At 45.7% G+C, this 17646-nt stretch overlaps 1 protein-coding gene across 1 annotated transcript; it reads left to right on the top strand.

The window, feature by feature from the left end:
- The first annotated feature begins 7562 nt into the window (after window positions 1-7562).
- On the top strand, window positions 7563-10031 carry TYW2 (tRNA wybutosine-synthesizing protein 2). Its single transcript, NM_001445038.1, is given in 1 exon segment — window positions 7563-10031. A coding segment is annotated over 1 exon segment (1320 nt). The 5' UTR covers window positions 7563-7880; the 3' UTR covers window positions 9201-10031.
- Window positions 10032-17646: the final 7615 nt, after the last annotated feature.

Genomic DNA, 17646 nt, shown 5'->3' with positions numbered 1-17646 from the left:
TGCAGTTTTAAAAAGACCATTTCCAACTCCCAAACATTAAGTTAGATTTCAACTCATATCCCCCAATATTTTGTTTATCTCAGGTTAAAAGTAAGGTGTAGTCTGGCTCAAAGTCTGCGTGACCTTACTTTAATTATTGTTGCAAGATGCCAGACCAAGTTTAGAACAGAAGGAAGTCTAGAGAAAGAACACTTCTTCGTTAAGATTTGACTTCTCCCATCCCCTGCTATAAATAATAAACTAAAGGGAGTTTCCAGGAGTTCCTATTGTGGCTCAGCAGTAACGAACCCAACTAGTATCCATGAGGACACAGGTTCAATCCCTCGCCTCACTCATTGGGTTAAGGATCTGGCATTGCTGTGGTGTAGGCCTGCAGATCTAACTCAGATCTGGTGTTGCTGCGGCTGTGGTATAGGCTGGCAGCTGAAGCTCCAATTTGACCCCTAGCCTGGGAACTTCCATATGCCACACTTGTAGCCCTAAAAATAAATAACTAAAATAAAATAAAGGGAGTTTCCATTTGTATGGGACCCAGAAAAAAAATTTTCCTTACTGCAGCATAGATTTTGTAAAGATTTTTCTTTCTTTTTATTTTATTTACGTATTTATTTATTTTTTTTGTCTTCTTGTCTCTTTAGGACAGCACACATGGCATATGGAGGTTCCCATGCCAGGGGTCGAATTGGAGCTGTGGCCACAGGCCTATGCCAGAGCCACAGCAACGCACAATCTGAGCTGTGTCTTCGACCTACACCACAGTTCTCGGCAACGCTGGATCCTTAACCCACTGAGCGAGGCCAGGGATCGGACCCGCATCCTCATGGATGCTAGTCGGGTTCGTTAACCACTGAGCCATGACAGGAACTCCTAAAGATTTTTCTAATAAATAGAAATAACATTTGTTCATAATATACAATTTATAATGGGACAAAGTGTATAAAAGAAAATAGGCTTATCTATAACTGCATCGCATACAAGGAATTTCAGTGAGTCAATTTTCACATATTAGAGCATCCCCTAATAAACTTACTTATGTACAAAAATAAATGATATGCCATAGTGTAAGGCATAATTACAGATTTCGTGGCTTGCATTAAGAGTAACATTCCTTGTCATTAAAATTTCTTATGCTCATCATCATCATATTTATATATTTCCATCTAAAAGATGTTCCATAACTCATTTAACCTTTCATCTGTAGGTTTAATACAAGGATCATTCAATGTATCAAATTTTTTTTTGAATTTTTGATCATTTCTACATTCGTGGAATGAACTAATAGTTAAATAAGTATGAACGTGTTCAATTCTCTGGGAGCTCAGAACAGTCATTCTCTTAATAATTATAGTATTTGCCAAACCATTACTCATAGCCAGGAAGTGTAAAAGATTCTGGGGCCATAGCTGTAAACAGAAAGAGAATACCCCCTATCCATTAGAAGATTATTTGTTACTGGGGAAGAGAGGCCTTTTTTTTTTTTTTTTTTTTTTTTTTTGTCTTTTTGCCTCTTCTAGGGCCGCTCCCGCGGCATATGGAGATTCCCAGGCTAGGGGTCTAATTGGAGCTGTAGCCACTGGCCTACGCCAGAGCCACAGCAACGTGGGATCTGAGCCGAGTCTGCAACCTACACCACAGCTCAGAGCAACGCCAGATCCTCAACCCACTAAGCAAGGCCAGGGATCGAACCCACAAACTCATGGTTCCTAGTCGGGTTCATTAACCACTGTACCACAACGGGAACTCCTTTTTTTTTTTAAATCTTTTAAGGGGTGCATTCGAAGCATATGGAGGTTCCCAGGCTACAGGTCAAATCTGAGCCATAGCTGCTGACTTACAGGGCAGCTTGTGGCCATGCCAGATCCTTTAACCCAGTGAGTGAGGCCAGAGACCGAACCTGCATCCTCATGGATACTAGTCAGCTTCTTAACCCGATGAGCCACAATAGGAACTCTTGGGGGAAGAGAGGCTTATAAGTGTAAACAGATAAATAACAAGAGAGGGCTAAAGAAGAAATCAGCAGTGTTGAGGTTTTTTTGTTTGTTTGGGGGTTTGTCTTTTTTTTTTAGGGCCACACTTTTGGCATATGGAGGTTCCCAGGCTAAGGGTAGAATCTGAGCCATATCTGCCAGCCTGCACCACAGCCACAGCAACACCAAATTCAAGCCCCATCAGCAACCTTCACCACAGCTTGCAGCAACACCGGATCCTTAACCCACTGAGCAAGGCCAGGGATTGAACCTGCATTCTCATGGATACCAGTTGGGTTCTTAACCCGCCGAGCCACAGCGGGAATTCCCAACACTGTTAAATAGACATGATGTGGAAGGAAGTGAGTGACACTTTTGAGAGTGTTTAATGAAGGCCCCAGACAAATCCCCAGCCATTGCATCTTCTAGTGGAAGGGCATTTCAGACAAAGGGAACAGCAAATACAAAGGAAAGAGCACAAAAAAGGGTTTGGCCTATTTTAGAAAGTGAATGGAGAGAGGTGTCCCTAGAGTATGTCTAGCCTTGGGAAGAGTTCCATCTCAGGCTGAGCTTTCAATGCCAGATTATTCATAGTCTGGTGGGCCAGGGCAAGGAGCTTGTCCTTTGAACAGTGGGTTGGCAGGAACTATATTTCAGCAGGGAGGGATAGGATCAGAAAATATGTCTTGAAAATTCTCATCCTGGTTGGTATTGGAGAATAGAAAAGAAGGCAAGAGTTCAAACAGGTAGGGAAAGTGGCTACAGAAATCCACCTGCCAGAAGGTTCCTAGGGAGATTCTCAAGAGAGGTAAACTATTTTGGAATGTACTTTGGAGTATATGGACTATATAAGCACATGGCAGCCAACTATCAAATGGTTATAGGAAGTTAAGGAAATGGAAGTGGAGGAGGTGATTGAAGATACTTTCTAAATTGTGTGCTTGAGCAAGTGTGGGTGCTGGAACATATGGTACCATTATATATGTGGTGGCAGTGGCAAAAAGAAATCTGTTTTAGGCATATTAAGTATGAGCTGCCTGTTAGACACCAAGTTGAGATATCGAAGACACAAAGAGTAGTGGAGTTGGAAGTGGCAGATACAGAATGGTAGGAAATATGAGCTTGGGGAATGGAAGAGTGAAGAGAGAGGTTGTTAAAGTAGGCAAGGGGTGGCGTGCTTGAATACTGATGGGAATAAAACAGGAAAAAGAGAAAAGAGAAAAACTGCAAGTGCAGGACATAGAGAGGATTGCTGAAAAGCAAAACCGAAAAACAGTCCTGAAGTCCTGAGAGAATTCTGGGAGATAGTACCGAACATCTCTCAGAGATATTCCAAGCTAGGCGTGTGGAAGCTGGAAAATTTATTCACTATCTTCCACTAGGCACTGGTTGAAGCATGCTCCCCAGAGAGGGATGGATGGGTATTGATTCCCATTAGTGCCCTGGAATTGGGCTAAGCCTGTTCTGGTGAGCAGAGAAAGCCATCAGGCGAGACTCCTAAGTGTTTGCAGTTGGAAGCCATTCGGTTGGCATAAACAAGAATGGTGAGTCCCAAGGATATATGGGGGCACCAAGAGGGTCTTCTACTCTGCCCCTGCTGGGTGTTTTCTGCATGGAATCTAAGATAAGACTGAAAACAACAACTCTGATTGATACCAAATAGGTGTCAGGAAACAAAGTATTTTAGTCATAACCTTATGTGAATGAGGGATCTGATGAATGGTAACTTCTCCAGTCTCAATATTTTAATCCACAGAATAGTGGGAGGTAAGTAGAAAGGACAGGGCTTTTTTTACAAATCTTATTTTCAATTATTTGAATTTATCTGTAGGGGAATTTCCCCCTTATCCTTATGAACTATATCAAGATACTTTCACAGATATTTAATATCTGCCATGTAATCAATTCAAATTATTACATTATAAAATATCTCCTGAGTATTCTATTTGCCTCTCTTCTCCTCTCCTTTTATGGCTGCACCTGGAGCATATGGAAGTTGCAGAGCTAGGGGTCCATCGGAGCTGCAGCTGTGGCCTAGGCCACAGCCACTGCAACACCAGATCAGAGCCACATCTTCTACCTGCACTGCAGCTTGTGGCAACACTGATACTTAACCCAAAGAACCAGGCCAGGAATTGAACCCACATCCTCACAGAGACAATGTTGGGTCCTCAACTGGCTGAGCCACAACGGAAACTCCCTATTTTTTAAAAAATGATTTCTATTTTTTCCATTTTAGTTGGTTTATTTATTTTTTAAACAGAGACATTTTAAAATAGAGGTCCTGGAGGATGGTAGGGGTGGCCCCAAGGGTTTTCCATAATTTAGCACTCTCCAAAAGCAGAGCAGCAAGGGCAGGGGCCAGGGAAGGGGTCGGTTACCCCCTGCCTCACCCACAGGACCAAGGGGCACACTGCAGAGCTGGGGCTCTTGTAGGTGGAGAGTTTCTCTCCCAGGAGTGGCTGGACATGTACTGGGGGCAGGGATAAGGCTAACACGTGTTTCAGAGGATTGTATCGTTGTGCTTGGCAGTGGATGGGGACAAGAATGAGGCTACATGGGCTTCTTCATCTCCTCAGTGTCTGGGCCAAGCTAAGGGACCTTCTGCTTCCCAAATTTGTGTAGGGCAAGTCCATCCTATGAAGGATGGACTTAATATCTTGTCTCCTTAATATCTTAATCCCAGAGGTCAGCAGTGAGGGTTGTGGCCAGGAGGGTGGGGGCATGTGGTGGGGGACCAGTTACCCATCACCATAGAAAAGTTGTTACAATATTAATTTTTTCTTTCTTTCTTCCTCCCTCCCTCCCTCCCTCTTTCTTTCTTTCTTTCTTTCTTTCTTTCTTTCTTTCTTTCTTTCTTTCTTTCTTTCTTTCTTTCTTTCTTTCTTTCTTTTTCTTTCTTTTTCAGGGCCGCACCTGCAGCATATGGAAGTTCCCAGGTTAGGGGTGGAATCAGAGCTGCTGCTGCCAACCTATGCCACAGCCACAGCCATGCCAGATCTGAGCCACATCTGCAACCTACTCCACAGCTTGCGGCAATGCCGGATTCTTAACCCACTAAGCGAGACCAGGGATCAAACGTGCACCTTCACAGACACTGTGTTGGGTTCTTGATCCACTGAGCCACAGTGGGAACGCCAAAAAGTTGTTACACTATTATTGACTATGTTCTGTATATGTACCTTACATCCCCGTGACTTATTTATCTTGCAGCTGGAAGTCTGTACCTTTTATGCCCCTTCATCTATTTTGTCTGTCCCTGTCCCACTCTGGCAACTGCCAGTTTGTTCTCTGTATCTCTGAATCTGTTTCTGTTTTGTGTTTGTTCATTTGTTGTGCTTTTTATTTTTATTTATTTTACTTTACTTTTTTGCTTTTTTAGGGCCGTAACTACAGCATATGGAAGTTCCCAGGCTAGGGGTCGAATCGGAGCTGTGGCCGCTGGGCTATGTATGCCACAGCCACAGGAATGCGGGATCCGAGCCTTGTCTTCGACCTACACCACAGCTCACAGCAATGCTGGATCCTTAACCCACTGAGCGAGAACAGGGATCGAACCCACGTCCTCATGGATCCTAGTCCAGTTTGTTAACCACTGAGCCACGGAGGGAACTCCTATTTTGTTTTTTAGATTCCACATCTAAGTGATCTCATAGGGTATCCATGTTTTTCTCTTTCTGATTATTTCACTCAGCACAATCCCCTTTGGGTGCATACCTTCTGCTGTAAATGGCAGTTTTTTCTATGGATGAGTAATATTCTATGCTGTATATATATTTATCATATCTTCTTTATCCATTCATCTATGGCTGGCCACTTAGGTTGTGGCTGTTATAAGTAGTGCTGCAGTGAATACAGGGGCGCATAGATCTTTTCAAATTAGTGTTTTTGTTTTCTTCAGATAAATACGCAGAAGTGGAATCCCTGACTCACTGTGGTAGTTCTCTTGTTAAGTTTTTGAGGACCCTCCATACTGTTTTCCATTGTAGCTGTACCAATTTACATTCCCACCAACAGTGTATAATGAGAGTTCCCTTTTCCTCACATCCTTGTCAACCAACACTCTTGTTTCTTGCCTGTTTTGTTTGTTTGTTTGTTTGTTTGTTTGTTTAGGGCCACATCCTCAGCCTATGGAAGTTCCTGGGCTAGAGGTTGAATCAGAGCTACAGCTGCTGGCCCATGCCACAGCCACAGCAATGCCAGATCTGAGCCACATCTGCGACCTATACCGCAGCTTGTGGCAATGCTGGATCCTCAACCCACTGAGCATCCTCATGGATACTGGTCAGGTTTGTGCTGAGCCACAGTGGGAACTCCCTCCTCTTGTCGTTTTGTCTTTTTAGGGCCGCACCTGCAGCACATGGAGGTTCCCAGGCTAGAGGTTGAATCGGAGCTGTAGCTGCCAGAGCCACAGCAATGAGGGATCCGAGCCGCATCTTCGACCCACACCACAGCTCACGGCAATGCCAGATCCTTAACCCACTGAGCAAGGCCAGGGATCGAACCTGTGACCTCATGGTTCCCAGTCAGATTCACTAACCACCGAACCACGACAGGAACTCCTCCTCTTGTCTTTTTGATGACAGCCATTCTGACAGGCTTGGAGATGGTATCCCATTGTTGTTTTGATTTGCATTTCCTAGAAAGAATTTTAGTTCCAAAATACTGCCACTAGATGACAGCAAGAACCAGCACCAAAGTAGCGGAAGCCTCTGAATTCTTGGGTTTCAGATGGTTTGGATTTTCAGGGCTCTCGGGGACCCTACTCTTTCCCACTGGGACTTTTTCCATCAATCTCTATTAGAAATCCCTTAGTGACATAGTTAATCCGGATGTGTAAGTGTATTTGGCAGCAAGTAATGGAAAGTCCAAAACAGCAGCTCTGCGGTGGGTGGGGAGGTATATCTATTTTAATGTAGAAGTCCAGGGCTGGTGTAGCTCTTCAGGGAAATCCTCTTTAAACTAGGCTCCTTCTCGGCCTCAGTGTGACCTTACATTCTTGTGGTATCAAGATGTAACTTCTAGGCTTTACACCTCTGTGATGCTGGGGCAGTCGCCTTTTTGGGAGGTGCCCTCTACCACTGATTTCCTGGGTGACCCAGGCCAGCTTGCATCCCCTGAGTATCTACTCTTTATTAGTCACTGTTCAAAGCATTTTATACATAATATCTCTAATCACTGTAGCAATCCTCTGAGGAAATTAACATAATTCTCTTTTTATAGGTAAAGATTATGTCTGAGAGGTGGTATGATTTACCTGAACTCAGATCCTTTTGATTTCCAACCATTTGTGTCATAAACCACGGGATAGGGAGGTGGTAGTGACCATCCTTGCTTCGGAAAAGGAATGATGAAGCTACCTCTGGTTCTTCACTCTCAACCAATATTGGCACCTGACGCTGATCTGGGAGAAACAAGAAACTAGGAGAAGGCTTTCTCGAAATTGAACCCATCGTTCCCGGGGCATGTCTCTCTTTGGGTCTGTGAGAAGCACTGAAGAGAGTGCATGAAGGTTATGGAGGAATACCAAATAATTTGAAGTTTTGAAACAGAATTCCTTCCTTTTTTTTTTTTTTTTTTTTTTTTTTGTCTTTTCTTCGTTTGGCAGCGCCCACGCATGAGAAAGTTCCCAGGCCGGGGATCGAACCCCTTTGTGTCATTAATTTTCGCTTAGGCACCGGCTACTAATGGCCAGCCACAACAAAGATGGCGGCAGCGGCTTCACACCGCCAAAGCGGCGCCGTTCGTCAACGAGCGCGAAGTATCACTTAGTTCCGGCCTGCCCTTTTGACCTCACTTCCGGCCCCGGCAGGCCCTATGCGCCCCTAGGCGTGTGAATGTACTGCCGTAGGTGTGTGGACTCTGATTAGAGAGTCTGGTGGAAGGAATCCGAAAGAATGTGGGGCAGGCAGCATGGAAAAGGAAGGAGGGAAGCCCGCGTCTGTTGTCGCAGTTGTGACTGAACCTCGGTTTACCCAGCGGTACAGGGAGTATCTCGAGAAGCAAAAACTCCTGGATAGACAGCACCGTGTGGAAAAGATGCCTGATGGTACCGTGGCGCTACCGGTGCTGGGAGAGGCCCTCTCTGAGCAGCACCTGCGAGAGCTGAGGGATCGTGTGGCTCCAGGCAGCACCTGTGTGCTAACGCAGCTCCTGCATCCGGTTCCTTCAAAGAAAACCCAGGGTTGTTCACCTGCCCAAAGGTTGTGTCTTGAGGTGAGTCGCTGGGCAGAGAGCCGCGGAGTTACGTGGTCAGCGGAGTTGGAGGCTGATCTGCCCCGATCTTGGCAGCGACACGGTGACCTCTTGTTGCTGAGTGAGGGCTGTTTCCAAGCCAAGCAATGGAGAAATCTGGAACCAGAACTCTGGGAGACTATTGCCTCGGCACTTGGAGTCCGGCGTTTGGCCAAACGAGGGCGGATATCACCCGATGGCACTAGAACTCCAGCTGTGAGTCTGCTGCTGGGCGACCATGGCTGGGTAGAGCATGTGGATAATGGGATCCGGTATAAGTTTGACGTAACCCAATGCATGTTCTCCTTCGGAAACATCACCGAGAAGCTTCGTGTGGCATCGCTGCCCTGTGCTGGAGAGGTGCTGGTGGATCTCTATGCGGGGATTGGTTATTTTACCTTGCCTTTCCTAGTTCATGCTGGTGCTGCCTTCGTCCATGCCTGTGAGTGGAACCCCCATGCTGTAGTTGCGCTGAGAAATAACCTTGAGCTCAATGGAGTAGCAGATCGGTGCCAAATACACTTTGGGGATAACAGAAAACTGAGGCTCTCAAACATCGCAGACAGGGTGAACCTGGGGCTGATTCCCAGCTCTGAAGAAGGCTGGCCTATTGCCTGCCAAGTGCTAAGACAGGATGCTGGAGGCATTTTGCATATTCACCAAAATGTGGAGTCTTTCCCGGGGAAGAAGCTGCAGCCTACTGGAAGCAGTGAAACGGAAAAGGAGTATCGGCCTTCTCTTCAGCAAATTATCACCAACCAGTTGAAAAATGGAGCTGCTAGTGATTCTAGGAGAGAAATGCAATCAGCGGCCATCAAGCCAGAGTGGCAAAGGTGGGCGGAAGCTGCAGAAACTCGCCTTGCCACACTTCTTTGGCAGGTGCACGGGAAGCCATGGAAAACACAAATCCTGCACATCCAGCTAGTGAAATCCTATGCTCCCCACGTGGATCACATAGTCCTGGATCTGGAATGCCGCCCCTGTCCTCTGGTTGGCTAGAGAAGTTGGATCCTGAGCCAGGAGGATCTACATGTGAGTGATCCTTAAAGCATCAGCTCAGGCTGGGGTCTCACCCCTCCTGTCTCCTGGTAATCTGCTTTAATAGTTTGTGGCCCAGAAGGCAGGCTCTAAACTAATACATGTCATTTCGTTTGTCTTCCATTAACACACTAAGAAGGAGCTACCTATCTGGGAGAAGCAGTATGGCTCCTTGAAATAAGGCCTGTCCGTACAGTCATGAATTCTGACCTCAGCTCTTTTTGACTTGGGCTACAAGGTTCCAGTATTCTTTTGACCATGGATTTTTTCATTTGCAGAATGAGAGTATCTTTGCATGGTCTCACATGGCTATTACCTAATAAGCAGTTGTACATAGGACATTGGTTATTTTAGAGTGAAAGACAGTGCTATTCTCCAAATCACTACAGCTACAGTACAGAAAATCATCTGGAGCAGTACCAGGAAGAAAGCAGGGAGAGCAGCTAGGAGGCCTCTGTGGGTGTTCAGGCCTGAGATGATGGTGGCTTGGACTGGGGTGGTGGCAGTGGAAGGTGGATGGATTTGAGAAATAAAATCGAGGGACTTAAACAGCGGAGTCCAGAATCAAGACATTAAAGTGGTGTTGCTTTGTTATTTTGACTAAGTTAGGGAGGGAAGAGGACAAAAATTATTCCAGTGAATTAACTTCATCCCCTACTTTAGCATTCCTGATTGATTGTGTGTGTGTTGGGGGGGGGGGTGTCCTATGTTAGGTTTATTGTCATAGAAAAAAAATTAAGAACGACTTTTATGTATTTATTTTTTCAAATAAATTTCTGGGTTTTTTTTGTTTTTGTTTTTGTTTTTGTCTCAGGGCCACATTGGTGACATATGGAGGTTCCCAGGCTAGGGGTCAATTGGGAGCTACAGCTGCTGGCCAACGACACAACCATAGCAACACCAGATCCGAGCCGAGTCTGTGACCTACACCACAGTTCGTGGCAATGCTGGATCCTTAACCCACTGAGCAAGGTCAGGGATTGAACCCAAGTCCTCACAGATACTAGTCGGGCTTGTTACCCCTGAGCCAGATGATAGGGAAACTAGATTTTCAGCCTTAGGCTTGTGCAGCAGCTGCCGATTGTTAATTCACATTTTTAAAGTTCGAATTAAGGTCTTCTATTTTTAAGCCTCAGGTGCCTTTTCATCTTCCTTCCCTGGCCGACAACATCAGGGCTCACGTGAGGAGTTATAAGGAATGTAAGATATTCTTGGTTTCCAAGTCTCACCTTAATTTATGGCTGTCTGCCAGTGCCACTGTTTACTGTGGGAATCATAGTTTATCTTTGGGATGACTGATTGTTGAGAATCACTCGTCAGAGCTTTGTTTTGGTACACTTGGAAGCCATCTGGGCTTGTTTGCCTGATGAAGGAAATGTAGCTAAGTGTGGCTTGGAGTTCCCACTGTGCTGCAGTGGGTTGTGAATCTGACTGCAGAGGCTTGGATCACTTCGGAGGCATGGGTTCAGTCCTTGGGCCCTGTGCAGTGGGTTGAAGCATCTGGCATATGGATCTGCAGCTTGGATTCAGTCCCTGGCCTGGGGATTTCCATAGGCTGCAGTTGTGGCCATTAAAAAAATGTGGCTCTATCAGCCTTATGATTGTACCTGGCATTTGGCTGGCTGGAGTTGGGCTGGGCTGCTTGTTTTTCTCTTGCAACTGTAGTGATAAGGACAGGATTGGTGCTGTTTGTGTTATTCTGCAAATATTAAGTGTCTACTCTGGGGAGTTCCCGTCGTGGCTCAGTGGTTAGTGAATCCAACTAGGAACCATGAGGTTTCAGGTTCCATCCCTGGCCTTGCTCAGTGGGTTAAGGATCTGGCGTTGCCGTGAGCTATGGTGTAGGTTGCAGACTTGGCTCGGATCCCGTGTTGCTGTGGCTCTGGTGTAGGCCGGTGGCTACAGCTCAGATTTGGACGCCTAGCCTGAGAACCTCCATATGCCGTGGGGAGTGGCCCAAGAAATGGCAAAAAGACCAAAAAAAAAAAAAAAAAAAAGTGTCTACTCTGTACGTGTGCCAAGGAAATGGGGGGAGACATTAGATACTGTCTCTGAGGAGCTCCCAAGCTTGCAGCAAAAATAACACAATTGCTGAAAGATTCGGAGCACAGTAAGTTCCATAGGAGTGACATTGAGTTGTAGGAGTAAACAGGTGGGGAAGAAAAGCTTCGAGAATTGAATGGGAAGGTTTTCAGAGAGGTATTATTTGTATTGGCTCTTAAAAATTGGCTAAGGTTTTGGGAGTTCCCTAGTGACTTGGTGTGTTAAGGATCTAATGTTGTCACTGCTGTGACTCTGGTTACAGCTATGGCTCCAGTTTGATCCCTGGCCCAGAAACTTCTGCAAGCCACAGGTATGGCCAAAAAAAAAAAAAGGTAAAGTTTTGATAAGTGGAGTCAGGGCAGAAGCTGGTGCGGTTTGAAGAGAATACAGGTGCCGAAGTTTGAACACTTTGGAGCATTGCCATTAGGTCACTTTGGGACAGAAGAAGTGGTGAGAGATGTGTGGAAGGTGGGGCTTATTGTCGGGATCAAAGAACAGGGTCCTGTGCACTGTAGCGCCCCCCCCCCCGCCCCCCGGGAATGTTGGCTATTATGCGATCCCGCAGAGGGTGCCTGCTCATTTCCATTCCCATCCCACAGAACAGCCCTCCTGTGTTTGTCTTCATCTTTTCTTTTTCTACATATTGAGTTTCTTCTCACATGTGTGCCTTTGGCTTTCTTGCAAATTAAAGATGCTGAGCTGGGGCTTGAGCCAATAAAGGGAGGAGGGCAGGGGAGAAACAATGAGGAAGATGAGTCAGGGAGCCACTGTCCAGGAGCTGAGGAGTTCCCTTCCTGCCACAAGCCAAGGAGAGGTGCACCTGAATGACTTCATTTGACCTAGTATATAAAACAGGCCCTGAGGAGTTCTTGCTTTGGCGCAACAGGACCCACAGTGTCTCTATGACAGCAGGGACACGGGTTCGATCCCTGGCCTGGCACAGTGGGTTAAGGATCTGATGTTGCCACAGCTGTGGCATAGGGTGCAACTCTGATTCAGATTCAATCCCTGGCCCAGGAACTCCATATGCCGTGGGGTGGCCAAAAAAAGAAAAAAAAAAAAAAAAGAAAAAGAAAAAGAAAGAGAAAGGAAAGCTTGAACAGGCCCTGAGTGTTAGTAGTGGAGGAAGATTGTCATGGGCTCTGTCTTCATGGAATTTAGGTTCCACTCATTCAACTCCTGGTTCCTCTACTTTGAGTGTAACCTGAGGCAAGTCATGAATCTCTCGTTAGAGTGAACAACTGAGCTTTTCCTAAAGGTGGTTGTTGGGTCCACATGAGTTAACATGCATGAACTGTTATCACAGTGACATGTCGTGATGGTTATCGTGAATTCCCCGTCAGTCAGCCTTTGGAGGAGATGAACTACCATTTCCCAGCTTGCCTGTGAGGGACTGCTGTCCATTCGCTTCACTAACAGCAGAATGTCCTTATTTTGAAAAGCCATTCACTGGCGAATTAGGATCTTCTGGGCACTCTCGCCATCAGGCTCTGCCGAAGGCCAGGGACGTAGAGGTGAGTAAAGCTGAGTCCTGCCAACAGTGGAGTCACCGTCTGGTGACATGAACACAGAGGAAACAACGCAATCCTGTGTACGTGGTGCACATGTAGGAGCACAGGGGCTTTTACAGGCACACATAGGGGGGGCAGCCACCCACATTTGGGATTCTGTGTTGTGGGAGGTGAGGAGGGTGACTAGGAAGGTGGGAGCAGGGTTTCTTGCCTAAGCTGGGAGGTTTTTTTTTTTGTTTTTTTTTTTTTTTTTGGCTTTTTGCTATTTCTTTGGGCCGCTCCCACGGCACATGGAGGTTCCCAGGCTAGGGGTCCAATTGGAGCTGTAGTCTCCGGCCTACGCCAGAGCCACAGCAACGCGGGATCCGAGCCGCGTCTGCAACCTACACCCCAGCTCACGGCAACGCCGGATCATTAACCCACTGAGCAAGGGCAGGGACCGAACCTGCAACTTCATGGTTCCTAGTCAGATTCGTTAACCACTGTGCCACGACGGGAACTCCAGCTGGGAGTTTTAGCGTGAGCAGGAGTTGTGTGTGAATGAAAGAAAATGAGGGCCCTGGAGGCTTTTTCTCCACTGAGTATATCCATGTACGTTATAGTTTTCTCCGAGCACTTGGTGGATTGGCCTGATCCAGAAGAGCCATCTAATGGAGCTAAGGCAAAAAGACAGAAGGGGTCAGGAGGCTCAGAATCCTTGTTGCCTCAATCCAGAACTTGGTAAAAGCTCTAAAGGTTTCCTTTGCAAGCATCGGTATTAGTTGCTGATTAATGTACTCACTTGATGGAGAAGTTGTGATTAAGAAACAAGAATAATGATTTTATAAAACTCCCTCAACTGTGAGGTGTTGTCTTCATTAGCTGTATAGTTTTAATCAATGATATGCATGTATTAACACATGAATACAAGTATACATTTAAAATATAGAAATATGGAAACTTAAAATAATGAGAAACAAATAAGTAGAAAAAGCATTTTAAATTCAGTTTTTCCCACCCTGGGCACACGTGCAAGAAAAAACACAATATGAGTTGTTCTGAATAGCCTCAGAGTGCAGCCACTTTGCATTGAGCAAGCCATAAAACTAAACTATTATTTTAAGTGGTTAAAACTGTTTTCTTGTCTCTAATAACACTTTTGAGCTTTGTTCTGGAATATAGTTAAGTTGCTTGGGAACAGTTTGATCCTTTTGTCTTGCTTTTTTTTTTGGCCGCACCTGTGGCATATGGAATTCCCTGGGCCAGGGATCAAACCTGAGCCTCAGCAGTGACCTGAGCACAGTAGAGGCAATGATGTACCCTTATCCTACTGTGCCACAGCGGGAACTCTGGAATCTTGCTTTTAAACGTTTGTTAGAGCAGCGTTTAGTCTAGGATTGTTTTCCATTATTGAAGCAAGACCTTTCAAATATGCCTTTTTTTTGGGGGGGGGCCTTTTTAGGGCTGTACCTGCAGCATATGGAAGTTCCCAGGCTGGGGGTCTAATTGGAGCTAAAGCTGCCGGCCTATACCACAGCCACGCCAGATCTGAGCCGCCTCTGTGGACTACACCACAGCTCACAGCAGCTCTGGATCCATAATCTACTGAGCGAGGCCAGGGATCGAACCCACATCCTCATAGATCATTAACTGCTGAGCCACGAAGGGAACTCCCTAATCATTCCTTTTGAATTCTCTAACCCATGCCGTTTGCGTTCTGTGATTTTCTACTCTGGCTGGTAGGGACAGGAATTATTCACTCATTGTGTGAGCGCTGAGTGTGGTTTCCTGTAGTCCTTTCAGGTGGTTCATTTCTTGGCCTTAGGCTAGTTTCCTGTCACCAGTGCTGATCATTACTCACCTGAGTAAGGGAACGGTTAGCATCTCTGGAGTTCCCTCTGTGTGTGGCTCTCTCCTCTCTGGCATCTCTCTGTGAGCTCGTTACTTGGGCTCCCAGGACTCCCAGTGGCATCTCCTCACCTTGGAATCTGCTAGGCCACAGCCTGGAAAGCTCTGTGCTGTAAGTTGGAGTAATCGTATTACTCACTGTGTTTGTTTTCCATCTTTCATGGACCATTGCCCTTCATGGCCTATGTCCAATGCTTTGTGGGCCATTGTTTCATAAATGTTTTCTATTTTTTTAAACTATTTAGAAGTTTATAATAATTGTACATAAATACAGTAGCATTCACAGTCTTTATTGGGGAAATTCACTTTCGCAATTATAAATACACATACTGTACTTCAGTTAACACAATGTTTCAATATCTAAAGCACCTAAGAATTTCTTGCTATAATTATTTTGAAAAAGGCTTACCTATATTATAAAGTGAATGTTAAAATAGTAGCAATAAATACAGTGGTATCTTTCTGATTAGATGGTAATAATCTGAAAGACTGTTTCTTTTTTGGCTGCATCCATGGCATGTTGAAGTTCCCAGGCCAGAGATCGAACTCATCCCACAGCAGCAACCCAAGCTGCTGTAGTGACAACACTTGATCCTTAACCCACTGAATCACAGAACTCCTAACCTGCAAGATTTCTTGACCACACAATTTTAGAGAGCCCAGAAGAGACAGAGAGTGGGTATCTGTCTCTTTGGATTTTTAAAGGTCAAAGTAGAAAATATTAAATACGAAGCTAAAACTGAATTCTGGTATAACCCACATATTAGGTAGGTAGTTAGATATAGACTGTCTTAGTTTCTTTTTTTATTTTATTTATGTATTTTTTTTCCTTTTTTTTCTTTCTTTTTTTTTTTTTTTCCCCTTTTTAGGGCTGCACTTGCGGCATATGGTAGTTCCCAGGCTAGAGGCTGAACTGAATCTACAGCTGTCTGCCTACACAACAGGCACAGCAACATCAGATCCGAGCCACGGCTGCCACCTACACCACAGCTCATGGCAACGCCAGATCCTTAACCCACTGAGCAAGGCCAGGAATTGAACCCGAAACCTCATGGTTCCTAGTCGGATTTGTTTCCACTGCCCTCCCGATGGGAACTCCTTATCAATATTATTCTGCCACCAAGGAAGCACATCAAGCTCCAGGTTTCTTTGTGGGAATTAGAACTTGGGAATTCTGCTCTGACTCGTGTATTGGGTAACAGTTTTCAGTTGGATCCAGAGCACATAAAGGATCTAGCAGGTACAGGCTGCAGTATAACTAGCCTATTGCCTGGGCCGTTTAGTCCTGGAGGTTCTATGAGTCAAGAGTATCTGTGATAAACAAAGCAGCCATGGGGGTTTATGGCAAGCTCCAGTTGGAGAATCACAAGGTAGAGAACCACATGTCATTCAGAAATGGTTTCTTGTATGCCTTGGTAAGAACCGAGCATCTCATGGGACATCAGGTGACCCTGTAGCCCGTCGTGAGCTAGGTTTTGTCAGACACCAAGTTACTCCATCATAAGGTGGAAGTGGTACATCTGGGATCAGTGGCAGGTAGGGCCAGAGGAAGTGAGTAGGTGCACAGGCAGGTGACCCAGACTCCCATGTCATACTTAGAACTCTTGCACCAAAGTCCCTCCTTCAACTCACAATTATGGCTGCATGAGAGGCTCTTACATCTAACTGATGGAGGACAAAAAAGCCCCAGGTAAGTTCGCTGATGGGTTTTCTTGGAATATGGGTTCAAAACAAAAGAAGTGCAAAACTTGCTGCCCTACAGCCCTACTCAGGAGTGGTGCTAAGAGACAGGAATTCTCCAAAAAAGGCAGAATTGAGGGCAGTATTCCTAGTCATCCACTTTTTGTGGAAGAAGTGACCTGAAGTAAGACTGTATCTTCTTGGACCTGGAATGAGAAAGATGAGATGATCAGGCCCAAGGAAGCCTGGAGAAGGAGCGGTGGAGAAATCTGTAGGATTGGGCACGTGAGTAAAGAACTTTGGGTCATATAACAATGCCTGCCGGGGGCAGTCCACCACGGAAGAGGCACTCAGCCAAATAAACAAAAAGACTCGGCCAGTTATCTTCCGCAGCTGCAGTCATCAGCTATCCCAGTGCTGGCATAATGGGCTCACATTCGCAGTCATTTTGCAGGGATGCAGGTTGCAAGAGGCCAACATCGTGGCTTCCGCTGACCAAGTGGCCACTCCCTCACATTCAACACTGAGCCCTTGATACACATCATCCCTTAAGGAAACCAAGCAGCTACTTAGTAGCAAGTTGACTACACTGGACTCCATTCCTGAAAGGACAGAGATTCACCTTCACTAGAATCTTCACATCTCCAGATACGAGTTTGCCTTTCCTGCCCACAGGATGTTGGCCAAGTTATTTAACCAAGGGTTCACAAGGGTTTGATCTATCAACATGTATCCTGTGTAACACTGCCTTTGACCTAGGGACCCACTTTACAGCAAAGGAGGTGTTTCAGTGGGCACATGCTCATGGAATTCACTGGTCTTATCACATAATAACAGAACCTAGAAAATGCTGGCTGGATGGAGTGGTGGAAAAACCTTTTGAAACTGAAGGAAAAGCTTGGAGAGAGTAACCTGTGAAGATGGGCTGCTCTCCACCGCAACTCAGTCTACACTCTAAATCACTCATTATATAGTGCCAGGTCCAGTATAGATAGAAAATGCAAGTCTAGGAATGAAAGGGTAAGAATAGGAGAATTGGAGTTTCTGTCATGGCTCAACAGGTTAGGAAGCCACCTCGTATCCATGAGGATGCGGGTTCGATCCCTTGCCTTGCTCAGTGGGTTCAGGATCCAGTGTTATCGTGAGCTGTGGTGTAGGTGGCAGATGCAGCTTGGATGTGATATTGCTGTGGTGTAGGTCAGCAGCTCTAGCTCGGATTCCACCCCTAGCTGAGAACTTCCATATGCTGCAGGTGAGGCCCTAGGGGGAAAAAATAGAATTCCCCT

Source organism: Sus scrofa, chromosome 4, assembly GCF_054392235.1.
Source record: "Sus scrofa isolate SSC_HxYL_T2T_F1_AM1 chromosome 4, Sscrofa_HxYL_maternal_Yorkshire_Landrace_v2.0, whole genome shotgun sequence".
Taxonomy (NCBI): Eukaryota; Metazoa; Chordata; class Mammalia; order Artiodactyla; family Suidae; genus Sus; species Sus scrofa.
The sequence above is the reverse complement of the archived record's forward strand: the minus strand, read 5'-3'. Positions and strand labels throughout refer to the sequence as shown.